This window comes from Heptranchias perlo, chromosome 10 (genome assembly GCF_035084215.1).
Source record: "Heptranchias perlo isolate sHepPer1 chromosome 10, sHepPer1.hap1, whole genome shotgun sequence".
Taxonomy (NCBI): domain Eukaryota; kingdom Metazoa; phylum Chordata; class Chondrichthyes; order Hexanchiformes; family Hexanchidae; genus Heptranchias; species Heptranchias perlo.
This window is the reverse complement of record NC_090334.1, coordinates 54056527-54076446: the sequence shown is the minus strand read 5'-3', so window position 1 is coordinate 54076446 and position 19920 is coordinate 54056527. Positions and strand designations below refer to the sequence as shown.

At 44.3% G+C, this 19920-nt stretch overlaps 1 protein-coding gene across 3 annotated transcripts in view; it reads right to left on the bottom strand.

Moving 5' to 3' along the window:
* wdr25 (WD repeat domain 25) overlaps window positions 1-19920 on the bottom strand; it is an 88004-nt gene that overhangs the window by 12556 nt on the left and 55528 nt on the right. For all 3 annotated transcript variants that reach the window (XM_067991799.1, XM_067991800.1, XM_067991801.1), the window contains exons 3-4: window positions 16955-17102; window positions 3674-3804 (exon numbers count right to left, since the gene is read on the bottom strand). In XM_067991799.1, coding sequence (XP_067847900.1) covers window positions 3674-3804; window positions 16955-17102 — 279 coding nt within the window. The remainder of the gene's footprint in view (window positions 1-3673; window positions 3805-16954; window positions 17103-19920) is intronic.

The following is a 19920-nucleotide window of genomic DNA, read 5'->3' as shown; positions in this document are numbered from 1 at the left end:
GCAGCAAGAGAAGGGAAGACCCAGGGGAAATCTACAATACAAATAGTACAAACAGTTGTTCAAGAACAAGTGAAAGGGAAAAGCATAGAGCAGCGGAAAGAAAGTGTACTTTAGGCACTTTAGGTACTTTAGGCACGACAGATAAAATGAAAACAAGAAGGCGTAAGGCGATTAACCCAGCATCAAAGCTGTGGCAGGGGGTTGGGAACCTGAGCAGGGAGACAGAGGAAAGCGTGTCAGGAAGGGACAGAAGGTATGGAGTAAAAGGTAAAGTGTTAAAAAAGGAAAAAGCAGGAACTAAGTGTCACAAAACATATTTGAAAGTTCTTTATCTGAATGCACATAGCATTCGTAACAAAATGGACGAGTTAACGGCACAAATAACGACGTATGGGTATGATCTTGTGGCCATTACAGAAACATGGCTGCAGGGTGACAACGACTGGGAATTAAATATGCCAGGGTATTTAACAATCAGGAAGGACAGGCAGGAAGGAAGGGGAGGTGGGGTGGCTATATTAATAAGGGAAGGAATCACTGTAATACAGAGAAAAGATATTGGGACAAAGGATCAGGATAATGAAACAGTTTGGGTAGAGATAAGGAATAATAAGGGGCAAAAAACACTCGTGGGCGTAGTATATAGGCCTCCTAATAGTTGCAACTCTGCTGGAAGAAGTATTAATCAGGAAATAGTCGGGGCATGTAATAAGGGAACAGCTATAATTATGGGGGATTTTAACTATCATATTAACTGGACAAATCAAATTGGGCAGGGTAGCCTTGAGGAAGAGTTTATTGAGTGTATTAGGGTTGGATTTTTTGAGCAGTATGTAACTGAACTGACCTGGTCCTGTGTAATGAGCCAGGATTAATTAATAATGTCCTAGTTAAGGATCCCCTTGGAATGAGTGACCATAACATGGTTACATTCCATATCCAATTAGAGGGTGAGAAGGTTGGTTCTCAAACAAGCGTACTGAGCTTGAATAAAGGAGACTATGATGGTATGAGAGCGGAATTGATTAAAGTGGACTGGGAAAATAGATTAAAGGGTAAGACGATACATGAACAGTGGTGTTCATTTAAGGAGTTATTTTACAACTTTCAAAAAATATATATTCCACTGAGGAAAAAAGGGTGTAAAAGAAATGACAGCCATCCGTGGCTAAGTAAAGAAATTAAGGATAGTATCCGACTAAAAACAAGGACATATAAGGTAGCCAAACTTAGTGGGAGGATAGAAGATTGGGAAGTCTTCAAAAGACAGCAAAAAGTAACGAAAGGATTGATTAAGAAAGGGAAGATAGATTATGAAAATAAATTAGCAAAAAATATAAAAACAGATAGCAAGAGTTTCTATAGTTATATAAAAAGAAAAAGGGTGGCTAAGGCAAACGTAGGTCCTTTAGAGGATGAGACCGGGAAATTAATGGTGGGAAACATGGAGATGGCAAAAATGCTGAACAAATATTTTGTTTCAGTCTTTACGGTAGAGGACACTAAGAATATCCCAACACTGGACAAACAGGGGGCTCGAGGTGGGGAGGAGCTAAATACGATTAAAATCACTAAGGAATTGGTACTCAGTAAATTAATGGGACGCAAGGCGGATAAATCCCCTGGACCCGATGGCTTACATCCTAGGGTCTTGAGGGAAGTGGCAGTAGGGATTGTGGATGCTTTGGTAATAATTTTCCAAAATTCTCTGGACTCGGCAAAGGTCCCGGCAGATTGGAAAACTGCTAATGTAACACCCTTATTTAAAAAGGGTAGTAGGCAGAAGGCTGGAAATTATAGACCAGTTAGCCTAACATCTGTGGTGGGTAAAATTTTGGAGTCTATTATTAAGGAGACAGTAGTGGAACATTTGGATAAACATAATTTAATAGGACAAAGTCAGCATGGCTTTACGAAGGGGAAGTCATGTCTGACAAATTTGCTTGAGTTCTTTGAGGATATAACATACAGGGTGGATAAAGGGGAACCAGTGGACGTAGTGTATTTGGACTTCCAGAAGGCATTCGACAAGGTGCCACATAAAAGATTATTGCTCAAGATAAAGAATCACTGGATTGGGGGTAATATTCTGGCATGGGTGGAGGATTGGTTATCTAACAGGAAGCAGAGAGTTGGGATAAATGGTACATTCTCGGACTGGCAACCTGTAGCCAATGGTGTTCCGCAGGGGTCGGTGCTGGGTCCCCAACTCTTTACAATCTATATTAACGATTTGGAGGAGGGGACCGAGTGTAACATATCAAAGTTTGCAGATGATACAAAGATGGGAGGGAAAGTAGAGAGTGAGGAGGACATAAAAAACCTACAAGGGGATATAGACAGGCTGGGTGAGTGGGCAGAGATTTGGCAGATGCAATACAATATTGGAAAATGTGAGGTTATGCACTTTGGTAGGAAAAATCGGAGAGCAAGTTATTATCTTAATGGCGAGAAACTGGAAAGTACTGCAGTACAAAGGGATCTGGGGGTCCTAGTGCAAGAAAATCAAAAAGTTAGTTTGCAGGTGCAGCAGGTGATCAAGAAGGCCAACGGAATGTTGGCTTTTATTGCTAGGGGGATAGAATATAAAAACAGGGAGGTATTGCTGCAGTTATATAAGGTATTGGTGAGATCGCACCTGGAATACTGCATACAGTTTTGGTCTCCATACTTAAGAAAAGACATACTTGCTCTCGAGGCAGTACAAAGAAGGTTCACTCGGTTAATCCCGGGGATGAGGGGGTGGACATATGAGGAGAGGTTGAGTAGATTGGGACTCTACTCATTGGAGTTCAGAAGAATGAGAGGCGATCTTATTGAAACATATAAGATTGTGAAGGGGCTTGATCGGGTGGATGCGGTAAGGATGTTCCTAAGGATGGGTGAAACTAGAACTAGGGGGCATAATCTTAGAATGAGGGGCTGCTCTTTCAAAACTGAGATGAGGAGAAACTTCTTCACTCAGAGGGTAGTAGGTCTGTGGAATTTGCTGCCCCAGGAAGCTGTGGAAGCTACATCATTAAATAAATTTAAAACAGAAATAGACAGTTTCCTAGAAGTAAAGGGAATTAGGGGTTACGGGGAGCGGGCAGGAAATTGGACATGAATTTAGATTTGAGGTTAGGATCAGATCAGCCATGATCTTATTGAATGGCGGAGCAGGCTCGAGGGGCCGATTGGCCTACTCCTGCTCCTATTTCTTATGTTCTTATGTTCATGGCCTGAGTGAAGTTGCCAATTTAGTGCCAAATTAGGAGCGATTATGCACAGTGGTTCTGTGACCAGCATCAATTATTTACAACCAGCAGGCAGATGTTCATTTCATCAGTCTGGGCTGGATCTGAAGCCAGCGTCCAAAGTTTAAAGAGCATTGTGTTGAACCACCAAATCAGCCAATATCTTAAATTGGATCATCCGGCACAGGCACAATGAGCCAAATGGCCTCCTTCTGTGCTGTACTATTTTATGAGCTGAATAGAAAAAAGGCAGAAAAAGTTAGCGTTTTAAAAATTTTGGCAGTTAAAATTACTGTTACTTTACTTCCAGTGAAAGTCCTAATTTCTCTGTAAAGTTTATATTGCTATTTTGATGGAATACTAAATTTCGCTCCATCTTGGCTGCTTCAAATTACTTCAGATCAAAAATGTGTGTCAGTAGCGAAGTATTATTGTACCTTGCAGTTTCTTGTATCCCATGCTTTCACTGTTGAGCTGAACCCTCCACTCAAGACGACATTTTGGTTCACAGGATTGAGTGCCAGGCAAGTGATTTGGAATTCATTATGAAGACTACTGATTTGTTTACCTGTATTAACAAAAATGAGACTTTATTAGTGCAACTCAAGAACTTAAAAAAAATCCTCTGTGATTTAATGTTCGATTTATATCATTTTGAAAGCACAAGTATTACAACACTGGATTTTTTTGATAATTAAAAGATTTTACTATATATGCTTTCCCTGATAGTTTAATGGGTAAATACATCAGCCTAAATTTTAAGTAGGAGGCGGGATCTCAGGGGGGAGGTCAATAATCGGGTGGGAAACCCGGAGAAAAAAAATCGTGCAGTTTCCCGCACGATCGCAACTCAATTGAAGCCACTTAACTCAACTTTCAGGTTTCGCATCCTCAAGCTGCGCAGCGGGCGGTCTGTGCACCTGCAAGGTGTGTTTAAAGCCCACTATTTAAAGAGCCATTCCATCAATGCAATTTGAAGGAGAAAGGAGGCCACAATGACTATGCAACGTTCCAGAGCCAAGGCAGCACCTACGTTCTCCGATGCCGCCTTGGAGACATTGCAGGACGCAGTGAGAAGCAGAAGAGAGATGCTTTATCCAGCAGGCAGCAGTAAGGAACCTGGCGCTGTCACAAAGAAGGCGTGGCTAGAGGTGGCAGACCAGGTCAGCAACAGGAGTACGGTGCCCCGGTCGTGGCTGCAGTGCAGGATGAGATTTAATGGTCAGGAAAAGTGAGTACAGCTGCTGATTGACTTGCATTCTGTGGTGAACATAGAATCATAGAATGGTTACAGCACAGAAGGAGGCCATTCGGCCCGTCGAGTCTGTGCCGGCTCTCTGCAAGAGCAAGTCAGCTAGTCTCACTCCCCCGCCCTTCCCCCATAACGCTGCAAATTTTTTTCTTTCAAGCACTTATCCAATTCCTTTTTGAAAGCCACAGTTGAATCTGCCTCCACCACCCTTTCAGGCAGTGCATTCCAGATCATAACCACCTGCTGTCGCCTTTGGTTCTTTTGCCAATTACCTTAAATCTATGTTCTCTGATTCTCGACTCTTCCGCCAATGGGAACAGTTTCTCTCTATCCACTCAGTCTGGACTCCTCATAATTTTGAACACCTCTATCAAATCTCCTCTCAACCTTATCTGCTGTAAGAAGAACAGCCCCAGCTTCTCCAGTCTATCCACATAACTGAAGTCCCTCATCTCTGGAACCATTCTAGTAAATCTTTTCTGCACCCTCTCCAAGGCCTTCATATCTTTCCTAAAGTGCGGTGCCCAAAATTGAGCACAATACCCTAGTTGTGACCAACCCAGTGTTTTATAAAGGTTCATCATAACTTTCTTGCTTTTGTACTCTATGCCTATATTTATAAATTGTAAACAATTTTACAACACCAAGTTATAGTCCAACGATTTTATTTTTAATCCCACAAGCTTTCGGGGGCTTTCCCCTTCCTCAGGCGGTGTGGAAATGACAATTTCGAATCCTTCGCATTTTAAGATCACATAACAAAGCCTGGTGATTACTGCCCGTTGCCAAGGCAATCACAGTGAGCAGACAGAAAGGTGTCATCTAAAAGGCCACTGAATATACAATCCCCCCCCAAAAAAAGAGAGAGAGACAGAACGAAGACAGTCAATGACCCGTTATATTAAAAACAGATAACATTTGTTCGCTGGTGGGGTTACGTGTAGTGTGACATGAACCCAAGATCCCGGTTGAGGCCGTCCTCATGGGTGCGGAACTTGGCTATTAATTTCTGCTCGACGATTTTGCGTTGTCGTGTGTCTCGAAGGCCGCCTTGGAGTATGTTTACCCGAAGGTCGGTGGCTGAATGTCCATGACTGCTGAAGTGTTCCCCGACAGGGAGAGAACCCTCCTGTTTGGCGATTGTTGCGCGGTGTCCGTTCATCCGTTGTCGCAGCGTCTGCATGGTCTCGCCAATGTACCATGCTCTGGGGCATCCTTTCCTGCAACGTATGAGGTAGACAACGTTGGCCGAGTCACAGGAGTATGAACCGTGCAGCTGGTGGGTGGTGTCCTCTCATGTGATGGTGGTATCTGTGTCGATGATCTGGCATGTCTTGCAGAGGTTACCGTGGCAGGGTTGTGTGGTGTCGTGGACGCTGTTCTCCTGAAGGCTGGGTAATTTGCTGCGAACGATGGTTTGTTTGAGGTTGGGTGGCTGTTTAAAGGCAAGTAGTGGAGGTGTGGGGATGGCCATAGCGAGGTGTTCGTCATCATTGATGACATGTTGAAGGCTGCAGAGAACATGGCGTAGTTTCTCCGCTCCGGTGAAGTACTGGACGACGAAGGGTACTCTGTTGGTTGCGTCCCGTGTTAGTCTTCTGAGGAGGTCTACGCGATTTTTCGCTGTGGCCAGTCGGAACTGTCGATCGATGAGTCGAGCATCATATCCCGTTCTTACTAGGGCGTCTTTCAGCGTCTGTAGGTGTCCATCGCGTTCCTCCTCGTCTGAGCAGACCCTGTGTATTCGCAGGGCCTGTCCATAGGGGATGGCCTCTTTGACGTGGTTAGGGTCGAAGCTGGAAAAGTGGAGCATTGTGAGATTGTCTGTGGGCTTGCGGTAGAGTGAGGTGCTGAGGTGCCCGTCTTTGATGGAGATTCGTGTGTCCAAGAAAGAAACTGATTCTGAGGAGTAGTCCATGGTGAGCTTGATGGTGGGATGGAACTTGTTGATGTTATCGTGTAGTCTCTTTAGTGATTCCTCACTGTGGGTCCATAGAAAGAAAATGTCGTCGATGTATCTGGTGTATAGTGTTGATTGGAGGTCCTGTGCAGTGAAGAAGTCCTGCTCATGCACAAGTTCGAGCAGGACTTCTTCACTGCACAGGACCTCCAACCAACACTATACACCAGATACATCGACGACATTTTCTTTCTATGGACCCACGGTGAGGAATCACTAAAGAGACTACACGATAACATCAACAAGTTCCATCCCACCATCAAGCTCACCATGGACTACTCCTCAGAATCAGTTTCTTTCTTGGACACACGAATCTCCATCAAAGACGGGCACCTCAGCACCTCACTCTACCGCAAGCCCACGGACAATCTCACAATGCTCCACTTTTCCAGCTTCGACCCTAACCACGTCAAAGAGGCCATCCCCTATGGACAGGCCCTGCGAATACACAGGGTCTGCTCAGACGAGGAGGAACGCGATGGACACCTACAGACGCTGAAAGACGCCCTAGTAAGAACGGGATATGATGCTCGACTCATCGATCGACAGTTCCGACGGGCCACAGCGAAAAATCGCGTAGACCTCCTCAGAAGACTAACACGGGACGCAACCAACAGAGTACCCTTCGTCATCCAGTACTTCCCCGGAGCGGAGAAACTACGCCATGTTCTCCGCAGCCTTCAACATGTCATCAATGATGACGAACACCTCGCTATGGCCATCCCCACACCTCCACTACTCGCCTTTAAACAGCCACCCAACCTCAAACAAACCATAGTTCGCAGCAAATTACCCAGCCTTCAGGAGAACAGCGTCCACGACACCACACAACCCTGCCACGGTAACCTCTGCAAGACATGCCAGATCATCAACACAGATACCACCATCACATGAGAGGACACCACCCACCAGGTGCACGGTTCATACTCCTGTGACTCGGCCAACGTTGTCTACCTCATACGTTGCAGGAAAGGATGCCCCAGAGCATGGTACATTGGCGAGACCATGCAGACGCTGCGACAACGGATGAACGGACACCGCGCAACAATCGCCAAACAGGAGGGTTCTCTCCCTGTCGGGGAACACTTCAGCAGTCATGGACATTCAGCCACCGACCTTCGGGTAAACATACTCCAAGGCGGCCTTCGAGACACACGACAACGCAAAATCGTCGAGCAGAAATTAATAGCCAAGTTCCGCACCCATGAGGACGGCCTCAACCGGGATCTTGGGTTCATGTCACACTACACGTAACCCCACCAGCGAACAAATGTTATCTGTTTTTAATATAACGGGTCATTGACTGTCTTCGTTCTGTCTCTCTCTCTTTTTTTGGGGGGGGGGATTGTATATTCAGTGGCCTTTTAGATGACACCTTTCTGTCTGCTCACTGTGATTGCCTTGGCAACGGGCAGTAATCACCAGGCTTTGTTATGTGATCTTAAAATGCGAAGGATTCGAAATTGTCATTTCCACACCGCCTGAGGAAGGGGAAAGCCCCCGAAAGCTTGTGGGATTAAAAATAAAATCGTTGGACTATAACTTGGTGTTGTAAAATTGTTTACAATTGTTAACCCCAGTCCATCTCCACATTATATTTATAAAACCCAGGATCCCGTATGCTTTTTTAACCACTTTCTCAACCTGCCCTGCCACCTTCAACGACCTGTGCACATATACCTCTCTGTTCCTGCACCCCCTTTAGAATTGTACTCTTTAGTTTATATTGCCTCTCCTCCTTTTTCCTACCAAAATGTATCACTTTGCACTTTTCTGCGTTAAATTTCATCTGCCACATGTCCACCCATTCCACCAGCCTGTTTATGTCCTCTTGAAGTCTATCACTATCCTCCTCACTGTTCATTACACTTCCAAGTTTTGTGGCATCTGCAAATTTTGAAATTGTGCATTGTACACCCAATTCCAAGTCATTAATATGTATCAAAAAAAGCAGTGGTCCTAGTACTGATCCCTGGGGAAAACCACTGTATCCCTTCCTCCAGTCCGAAAAAACAACCGTTCACCACTACTCTCTGTTTTCTATCAGTTAGCCAATTTCGTATCCATGCTGTCACTGCCCCTTTTATTCCAGGGGCTTTAACTTTGCTGACAGGCCTATTATGTGGCACTTTATCAAACACCTTTTGGAAGTCCACATACACCACATCAACCACATTACCCTCTTCAACCCTCTTTGTCACCTCATCAAAAAACTCTATCAGGTTAGTTAAACACGATTTGCCTTTAACAAATCCGTGCTGGCTTTCCCTAATTAATCCACACTTGTCCAAGTGACTGTTAATTTTGTGCAAGATTATTGTTTCTAAAAGCTTCCCCATCAACAAGGCTAAAATGACTGGCCTGTAATTGCTGGGTTTATCCTTACACCCTTTTTTGATCAAGGGTGTAATATTTGCAATTCTCCAGTCTTCTGGCACCACTCCCGTATCTAAGGATGATTGGAAGATTATGGCCAGTACCTCCACAATTTCCACCCTTATTCCCTAACATTCTGCCCCTCACACTATCCTGCGAATCCTCCTCCATCACATCACTCCTCACACCCACTTCAGGCTCAGTGTCAAGTTACCTTCACTTTCTGTACACTTCTTCATCCCCCAATTTGTGTACCCATGTCTCCCACCCACCCCAATCCTGATACAATGTGATCATTCTGTCTGATTGTCACCTTCTGATGCATCTGCTTCATTGTCATCCTGACCCAAAGCAATGCATCCATCGGGAGACCACTTCACCCTCACTCACTCACACATCTGTACTTTCTCCCCTTGTAGAAGAGAATGCAAAATTCAAGGGAGAGGGCAAGGACTGGAGGGGGGGCCTCCACAAATCAGGGCCCTCACAGAGGCAGAGGAGGAAGCCTTAAAGGTGCATCGTACGGTGCAGTGCCTGGTCGTCAGGGATGCCGAGACTTGCACCCCGCAAACGTCTGGTGACACACACATGGATTGATGTTATCAATGATTGATCTGTTGCACACCTCAGTATGTTCATCGCAACATTACTTCTGTGATGATTATTAATATTGCTGTATGTTCCTTCCAGGGGCATCACGGACTGAAGACAAGGTTGAGGGCGATTCCGCAGAAGAGCTCTCTGCCTCTCAGGGCGCACAGTCACATCTTAGCAAGCCATTTACCAGCGCAGATACTCACACCTCGGTGGGACCTATTAAAGAGGTAGTTGGGTTGTCACCTGGTGAATCAACACACACAAGTGAGCACGAGCAGACATTGGTGGCAGGGCAGCTGTGAAGAGTCTGCGTCAGTGGGCGCACTCCTCCAAGCTCTGCTCAGCTTGGCACAGATGCTGAACCCTGGGGGCCATCCTTGAAAAGGAGAATGATAGAGGTATAGGAACAACTTTGCGAGAAAGTGGACACTCTCCACAATAGTGGTAGGGATGGAAGGGTCCAACTCCATCCCTATGGATTGGCGGCGCAAATAAGTGTGGGAACGTCTGCAATGGAGAGAATGGCAGCCTCCATTGAGCTTCAAGCATGGCTCACAAATGAGTCCATTCAGGCCCAGGCAATAGCCGTGTGGACTCAGGATGAACTACATTCTGCTGCCTTAGACAGGCAGAGAGATACACTAGCACTAGCCTTACAAGGCATCACACATGTCCTCCAAACTGTTGTCCAGCAGAGTGGTAGGAGTGATGTGGCGCTGGCCCAGGAGAGGAAATATGGTGAAAGGGGACATGGAAGTGGGGATGCCACTCAAAGCGCTCCCACGTCTCACCCGTTACCCTTTCCCTCAACCGGTATCCGCAATGCTACCTCCTCACCAGATGGCCATGGTGCAGGTGGAGCAGTCTTTGGAGGGCCCTCACTGGCTCCAAAACCCAGAGGTCGTAGGCCGAAAGCATCTAAACAGTTCGGATATGAATCTGAGCAACCTGCCACCACCTCTGCTGCAGCCACAGGGGATGCACCACGTAGAAGCTGTAGGAAGAGGAAGTCGAAGGTTTTGTGATCACCAAAGCTATGTACAAGGGTGTCTGACAGACCGTCGTGTTTTTCATTTATATTTGGTTAATGTTAACTTCACATTAAATGTTATGATTACCACCACCACTGCCACGTCTTGCCCATTCTTGAGTCCCTTCTGCGAAAGCACCCTTACTCATGAACGGCGAGATTTGATGCCACCCATTGAGTGCATTTACAATGGGTGTACGTGTCGTTGTATGGCTGTTTTGTGCAACCTAGGCGGGGTGGGGGGGGGGGGGGTGGGGTGTGGCTTTGGTGGGTCCTTACAGGTGGTCTGAGTACTTGACTATCATCACTTTGCAGATCTCCCAATGAGAATCTATCAAATGAGTGACTCCCTGGCATGACAAGTAGCCAAATGAGATGCTGCTCTGCCGATAGTTCACCCATCGTCGTCCTCCTCCTCTTCTTCTTCTTCAATGTTAACGGCAGGTGCGGCTGCTTCTGGAGCACATGGGACCTCATCCACCGGTAACCCTCTCTGTTGAGCGATGTTGTGCAGAACACAACTCACGACTATTATTCTACATACCCTCACCGGTGAGCACTGAAGAGCTCCCCAGATCAATTCAGACACCGGAAGTGCATCTTCAGCATTCCTTTGGCTGGCTCTATGACTGCGTTGTAATGCTTCTGTGCCTCACTGGTGGGGTTCATCACAGGTGTCATGGGCCACGCCTGCAGGTGGTATCCCTTGTCTCCAAGGAGCCAGCCCTTAAGTGTGTCCTGTACGTGGAAGAGGGCCAGGATGTTGAATTCATGCAGAATGGAGGAATCATGGCAGCTGCCCGGGAATTTGGCACACACCTGCAGAAACCTCCTCCGGTGGGCGCAAACCAGCTGCGCATCGATGGAGTGATATCCCTTTCGCTTGATGAACATTCCTGGCTCATGTGGAGGTGCTCGAATTGCTACGTGTGTGCAATCAATTGCGCCCTGTACCCTTGGGAAGCCAGCCAGAGAGTGGAAACCCACTGCCCTCTCAGTCTGGCAGATGTCGTCGATGGGGAAGTTGACATAGTGGGATGCCCTGGCAAACAAGCCATCCCTGATCTGTTGTATACACTTATGGGCAGACAACTGAGAGGTCCTGGTGATATCACTGGTGGCACCCTGGAAGGATCGGGAGGCGAAGAGGTTGACGGCAGTGGTGACTTTAACTGCAACGGGCAATGCATGGCCATCTGGTCCAGTCAGGAGCAGCTCTGCATGAAGGAGCCTGCAGATGTCTGCGACCACCTGGCCACTCAATCTTAGCCTTCGTAGGCACTGCTCCTCCGAGAGGTCCAGGAAGCTCAGCCTCCGCCTGTAGACGTTCTCACGAGGGTAATGCCTCCTGCGACGTCGGGCCCTCCGTTGTTCCCATCTCTGCTCTTCTGCAGGTCACTGTGGCGCACCTCTGTCTTGCGGAACTGCAACTCCCAGAACTGCACGCCGTGCCTAGCACGGATGGTGATGTGCCTCCTCCTCAGATGTAGTGCTGAATAAATCCATTGCACCTCCCCCAACCTGATCGTTTCAGTTTGAGGGGGCCCAAAATGCAGGCAAATATGTCTGAACAGAAGAATTCTGAGTGTGAGCAAACAAATCTGAGTCTAAGCACTAAAAACTCCCAGCCAAATGTTTGTCTGAGAGAACTGCTTGCTCTGCTGCAAAAACTCACCTTTTATCCCCATTTGTCAATCACTGGTTTAAATGTCCAAATGACTGCCGGCTGCAACTCGCCTCCATTTCCATGGCGTGTTTCAGAGGCCACGAGAGACACATTCAGGCAGAGTTAAAATTATTTCTCTGCCTCAATCCCCACAAATTTGATTGATTTAAGTATTTCAACAATGTTAATTGTCCCTTTAAATGTCATCCCGCCGGTTTTAATTGCCGGCGGGACTTCTGGGTTTCCGAAGCGCATGCGCACACCCAGTGCATTGGAGCTGGGACTCGTTCCCACTCCAAACTTTTAAAATTTTTACTCCCCCCTCCCAACCCACCCGTTCTTCGGGGTTAAAATCATGCCCATCATGTCGCATGGTACTGATCAAAACAAATCAGTACGGTCGCAGGTTTGATCCTGTTTTGCGTTGATTCAGCTGAGTACAGGGGAACAGTGTTTTCATAATAGTCAAGGGAAAAATTGGCCATGGTTTCCGCTCCTGATCATAATCCCATGACTCATGCTGGAAAGTGCAGATGTGGATGTCAGGCTTGGCTGCCATACCCCTTGAATGAATAACTTTCCAACACTCATTGTTTAGGCTCACACATGAGGAATAGTTACTTCAGTGAGGTACCAAAGGTGCTGCCAGAATCCATTGAACTGTACACCAATATGAGTCACCGCCCTCAGAAGAAAGATGGGAAATTAAATACATTGAAAAAAGGGTATTTGCAGGAAATATTCTGGTGCAATGGGTTAGTGTATTAATGTGCTCTGTCATGAAGGGTCTGTAGCTACTATTCCCCCTTGTGGAGTTGCACACAAATGTGGTAGTGTTCCCAATTCCATATATTCAGCACCTGCTATGTACACTGAATGATGTGTGCAGCAAGTACTGTCAGTTGTAAAGATTTCAAGGGACTGGGCTGAGAGAAGGTTGTGGTTTCGCTCACTACTGGGGAACAGGAGGTGGAGTTTAGATACATCTGGTGAAGCTACCTAGAGTGGGTGCAAAGTAAATACACTCCATTGATAATTGACACAACTGTCATTGTGCAAGTGGCATCAATGCTAAACCAGAAATATTTCCTCTCTGTTCACTTTACTGTAAATCTGGTGATTGATTTTTTTTATTCGTTCATGGGATGTGGGCGTCGCTGGTGAGGCCGGCATTTATTGCCCATCCCTAATTGCCCTCGAGAAGGTGGTGGTGAGCCGCCTTCTTGAACCGCTGCAGTCCGTGTGGTGACGGTTCTCCCACAGTGCTGTTAGGAAGGGAGTTCCAGGATTTTGACCCAGCAACGATGAAGGAACGGCGATATATTTCCAAGTCGGGATGGTGTGTGATTTGGAGGGGAACGTGCAGGTGGTGTTGTTCCCATGTGCCTGCTGCTCTTGTCCTTCTAGGTGGTAGAGGTCACGGATTTGGGAGGTGCTGTCGAAGAAGCCTTGGCGAGTTGCTGCAGTGCATCCTGTGGATGGTACACACTGCAGCCACAGTGCGCCAGTGGTGAAGGGAGTGAATGTTTAGGGTGGTGGATGGGGTGCCAATCAAGTGGGCTGCTTTATCTTGGATGGTGTCGAGCTTCTTGAGTGTTGTTGGAGCTGCACTCATCCAAGCAAGTGGAGAGTATTCCATCACACTCCTGACTTGTGCCTTGTAGATGGTGGAAAGGCTTTGGGGAGTCAGGAGGTGAGTCACTCGCCGCAGAATACCCAGCCTCTGACCTGCTCTCGGAGCCACAGTATTTATATGGCTGGTCCAGTTCAGTTTCTGGTCAATGGTGACCCCCAGGATGTTGATGGTGGGGGATTCAGCGATGGTAATGCCGTTGAATGTCAAGGGGAGGTGGTGAGACTCTCTCTTGTTGGAGATGGTCATTGCCTGGCACTTATCTGGCGCGAATGTTACTTGCCACTTATGAGCCCAAGCCTGGATGTTATCCAGGTCTTGCTGCATGCGGGCTCGGACTGCTTCATTATTTGAGGGGTTGCGAATGGAACTGAACACTGTGCAGTCATCAGCGAACATCCCCATTTCTGACCTTATGATGGAGGGAAGGTCATTGATGAAGCAGCTGAAGATGGTTGGGCCTAGGACACTGCCTTGAGGAACTCCTGCAGCAATGTCCTGGGGTTGAGATGATTGGCCTCCAACAACCACTACCATCTTCCTTTACGCTAGGTATGACTCCAGCCACTGGAGAGTTTTCCCCCTGATTCCCTCCAGGAAAGGGATAGAAATTAAACTGAGGAATTGCTGGTTGGGGTTTGGAACACAACTTTACCAAGGTGGATTATGTAAAATATGGTGGCAGTTTCTCTGGAGAGAAACAGTTTGTGCAACCTAATAAGAAGCATTGAAGAGCCCTCTGCTCTCATAACAATTCTCATTAAAATGAGTGGAAAAAGGTGCAATAAACAGAATAAGTCACAGGTACTGGAAGGATATGATAAATATCTCCACTCATGAGACTGACCACATATTTCAAGAGCAACAGTCATAAATAGGTTAGCTAATCAGCTATGCAAGTCAAAATACTAGTGTCTCTGTGCTGGCACTGATATATATTCTATTTATGGAAAGCTTATGAAAATCTAATGTTTTGTATTTGTGTGACACTATTTACAATATGCATGCTGATAGAGAGACACCCATTTACTGCAGGAGTGTTACTCCTCATCAGCTGTCATTGGTATAAACAGTACTGATGTTGCCTGTAACATAAGCCAATGCTGCAGCACTACAGCAAATTTAACAGCATTTTTTTTCTGTAAAGTTTACTCAAATTTTAAGAAGCTACCCGCTGACACTCTGATCATGGGAACAACACCACCTGCACGTTCCCCTCCAAGTCACACACCATCCCGACTTGGAAATATATCGCCGTTCCTTCATTGTCGCTGGGTCAAAATCCTGGAACTCCCTTCCCAACAGCACTGTGGGAGAACCGTCACCACACGAACTGCAGCGGTTCAAGAAGGCGGCTCACCACCACCTTCTCAAGGGCAATTAGGGATGGGCAACAAATGCTGGCCTTGCCAGCGACGCCCACATCCCGTGAACGAATAAAAAAAAAGTTGCTATTCTGTGTGTACAAGCCTGGAAAGCAAGCGTTAACTGCAGCAGGCTATTTAGTTATGGAGGTAACACAGTTGTGCTGATCCTGTCCTCACCCAGCATCCACACAAGCACACTTTCTAATAGGCAGGGATCAGTGTATAGTGGTCAGGAGTGAAAACCCTGGCTTATGTTTAACACCCCCTCCTCGCTCAATCATGATGGGGATTTTTATTTTTAAAATTAGAAGTGAGCCAAACTATTGTTATAAATATGAAAAAGTAAACATGGCATGAAAGCTACCAGAACACTTTGCTGAATAAAAAGATTTCATAGAGGACTCATCTTGAATTCAGGGAACCTCCAGCACAAAGACCCCGCTGTTATTGTTATATAAGCAATGCCCCTTTAAGTCAACGATCCAACTTGATCGTATGCATCAGCAAACACCAAGTTTGATTCTTTTCCCCTCAGGAACAGTTAACATTTGTGGCATAAATTAATGAGATCATTAATGAGAAACACAGTGTTATTTTAATGGCTATTTTGCTTTTAATTTTAATTTACTATAAACAGCAAAATAAATTTCTACTCAAGTGACTCTTGCCTTCATGCAATACAGTTTGGTGATGATCACTGTATCCTAATCAGGTCACGTATGGTACTTAATCATGTCTCTTCTACAATCTTCTTGTAATTTCCCTTTCAAGTACCATTATCGTGAGCATAAGCACAGTGCCAGATGTTGTTCCTTACCTTGAAACTAATCATTTCCTCTAGAGAAATAACCTATAAAATAATGTCACTGTGACAAGAATGAGTCTGACTACTGATCTCAAGCCAAGCTATTGTAAGATGGATGAGTATCACCAGAGGTTTTGAGAAAGCATTTTACAAATCAGCTGTGCAACATTTCTGTGCTTTCTAACCAGTGTACTTCCTTACTAACAAGAATGTCATGTACTTATTTTGATGTGAGTTATTAATTATCAAGCACACATTTCTTTCAATTTCTTGCACACATTAAATGTATAAATCAATGAAAGCCAAATAGAAGCATTTATCAGGAACATTAACCATATTCTCCACATCAAAACTGAAATGAATTTCTGGTAAAGCACAAGTAGAGAACCAATCAAATGAGGCATGGGGCCAAGAATAGAGATCAGAGGGCTCATTTTTCATGGTTGGCAAAGCCTCAAGAGGTGTAAAGCAGCCTGTGATGAAGTGACATGATAAGAAAGAAAGAACTTGCATTTATATAGCGCCTTTAATTACTAGTTACTAAGCCCATAAGCTCTTTAGGTCCCTGAAGGTTCTACTATAATTAAATGCAGACTATAGCAGTTGGATGGAGAACATATGAACAAGAACATTGCATCTCTAGGATACATTACTGCAGACAGATAGCCCTGTGGGTTGTAGAATGGACTAAAAGGAAATTAAAGGATAGAGATCCTGACAAGTAATTGCCCTTTTAATCCTTCACAATAATGTTGAGAAAATATACAACAGTGATACAACCTGTCAGGCAGATGTGGTTTTCAAACTTTAATTACATTTTTAGAATTTCACAGCTCAAGGCATAAATCTCAAAAATTTGGGATAGAAACCACAACAGTTTCAGGCTTGGAAGAAAAGTAAAGTCTGACCGGGAAATATGTACGTGTGACCTTCCACTTCCTCCTTCACAGTCTTAATTTGCTTAACTGGAACTACATCAAAGATTAACATGAAAACATCCGAAATTTGGAAAAAAACATAACAGCACTGTACCTGTTTCAATATCCGTCAAATGAAGCATAGAATCAAATCCACCACTGAGGATCTGCCTTCCACACAAAGACCACTGGGCATCACGAACTGCCCCTGAATGGCACAAGTAAGTTTTTAAGCACCTGCTTGTTTCAATAGCATCCCATATCTATATGAAGGACAAACAAGACATTAGAAATAGAATATTTTTTTTAAAATTTGCATCTAGTTACAGCCAGATTCGAACCCATTTAAAACAGACCCATGTAAACAAGCTTCACAGTGCAATAGGATAAATCAATTTTAATGTAAAGATGATGAAATAACTGTAAATATAGCTCCAGATTCTCTGACAAAATATATGAATATATTTGTAAATACTTTACAGTAGGGGAATAAACAACTGTGAAGATATTTGTCGAAACATAGAAAGAAATGCAAAGTGCTGAAATTTTTAGTGCAGTTAAGAGCACAGAATTTGGGAAGCCTGTATGCACCATGAGAATGCAATAAATCAGGTTCTCAATGACACATTGTGTATTGTTCCGCAGATCTTGACCTCAATGCTACCCTGTAACCATAAGTTGGATAAGGACCATACGGTAAGAAGCATACAGGGCAACATGGAGAACCTGGGAAAGCCAACAAACAGCTTCAAAAAAAGCTGACACAGCCCTAAAAAGTTGACAACTCAAAAAATAACATACAACTGAAAAATAGCCGTAAATATAGATCTATGACCAAAGCCACTGAATAAGTTAAAATTCTTTTTTATTACTCTTGATTTCAGGATGTTGATGTGCTTGCCCTCACTGTACAGAGGTCTGAAAACGTGAACTGTCCAGCCAAAAGGCAGAGAATTAGCATCCATAAAGGAGCTTCATCAAATTCAAAGGCTCAAAATCCAATGATATAGTCAGCTGCAGTTTATGTCTTGAGTAATGGAATTAAATCACAACACTAAGACAGAGAATTAAGAAAATGCCAATTTGTTGTGGGATACAGGTTGAAGCCTTTAACAACCGAAAGCAGCACAGCTCTTCAAAAAGATATTTATCTCTCCACCAGTTAGCTGGTTCTGTAGCAGTCTACACATTCTCCATCAAATAACCATTTACCGTAAGCTCCCAAGCTATTGCTCAATAAACTGGCGTGACTGAACATTTTGATGAACATCATTTGGACTTCAGTAAACATCTAATTTTAAATGATGCAGAGAATAAAGATTCACAAAGGTCTTTTAATACATTTTGCTCTTGAATAAATTGCAAAGCAACGACCAAAACTGTGATGATTAGTTTCACTTTAAAATGTAATTACTGTATAAATATATTGTTGTTGTTCTCTGAAATGCAAATTTGCCTTTTAATTAATGAGGATGTCAATTAGCAGCTTCAGTCAGCAGGTGTGATTACTGCAGAATCTTCTGATTTGTGACAGACAGTACTATTCATGGCTTGTATTATATTCCTCCAACAAAATTAAATATCTATGTTTTTCCCCTGAAACAAAAAATAACTTGTGGAAACTGGACACCTTTACGATCAAAGTAAACAACTCAATAATATCCCCTTCATATTAAGACTAAGAGCAAAATGTTCACGAAGTAATAAGAATGGCAATTCATACCTGCAAATGGAGAATATGTGAAATATGCTTCTTATAGTATTATGGACACTGATTAACATTCCAAAATAACTTGAAATTTTAATTGTTTTGCTGGCCTAAAATGTAAAGTATAGAATGTGAATTTGCACTAGAATTCCATTAAACTTGTAAGAATAAGGTTTAAAACAAGCATGGTCAAATATCCCGTCTTGCATAGCGCCCCAGACATTTAGCAAGAGGGCGATGTTGAGGGGGGCATGGTTCAGCATCTCTGTGAAAACAAGGACAGCTTACACAGCAGAACAGCAGTGAGGATGAGGCCAACATTCCATAGAATAACATTGAAAGATTGCTTACACAAGTAAGAATTATGGAGACATGCTAACGTCAGAAGGTGGTCTACACTAAAACAAGAGACGTGGTTACCAAGGACCTACGCATACCTCAGAGGAACAAACAGCTTGCAAACAGAGATGAAGGTTGAGGTCATTAGTTACGTTACGTAAAATAGCTTATCTTGGGTTGCTAACGTGGCATCAGCATGGTGTGATGATTTATGAATGGAGGATAAGGCCAGAGATGCTTGCGTGCAGAACAAAGAAACCGAATTTATAAAGACAGAGGCATGCTCCCTCCCAAAGGTTAGAACTCTCGAGAGGACAGTCGGAAGTCCATAGCCAAAGGCAGCCTACGGAGGTCAAGTCTGATCATCTTGGGTCCGCGGGAACCAGGTTGTATTACTTGCGTGTCATTTAATGTAATCTGAAGACAGTTGTATTTACTGTTGTGAGTCAATATATTAAAGCTTGTTGTTTAATAACCGCTCATGCCCGAATCAAGCGGAAGTTATTGTTGAAGGATTATCAACCCTTTTGTTGCGACAATAACGGGAAAAATCCGCTAACAGTTGAAATTATATTTTCATAGGGGCATTTCCCACAATTCCATCAGGACCAGTGCAGTTTAGAATGGAAATACTTAGATTCTCTCTAATGATCATATGATTGTATAAACACGTTAATTGAATATTAACAACCTAAATACAGTGCAAATCTGTGCAAAATTTTAACAGACAATGAAGTGAAAACCTTCACGACTGAATACCAACTGAGCGACTATGGGCCTTTATGTCCTGTGCCTTTGTTATTTAATGAACACAAATGGGATTCACTTTATGCTAAGGATACTTGGTGGTAACAGAAATCATTGGTATTACTATATGATCAATGAATATGGCAGCAGTCTTTGACTTACTTCTGAATATAAATCAATTCAAAAAGGTTTTTATCTAACTGGAAATACCTGCAGTTACCATCCTGTTTCGAATATTTATTTCTATTTGTAGGACAAATCAGAGGACTTCACAGTAATTGCACTTA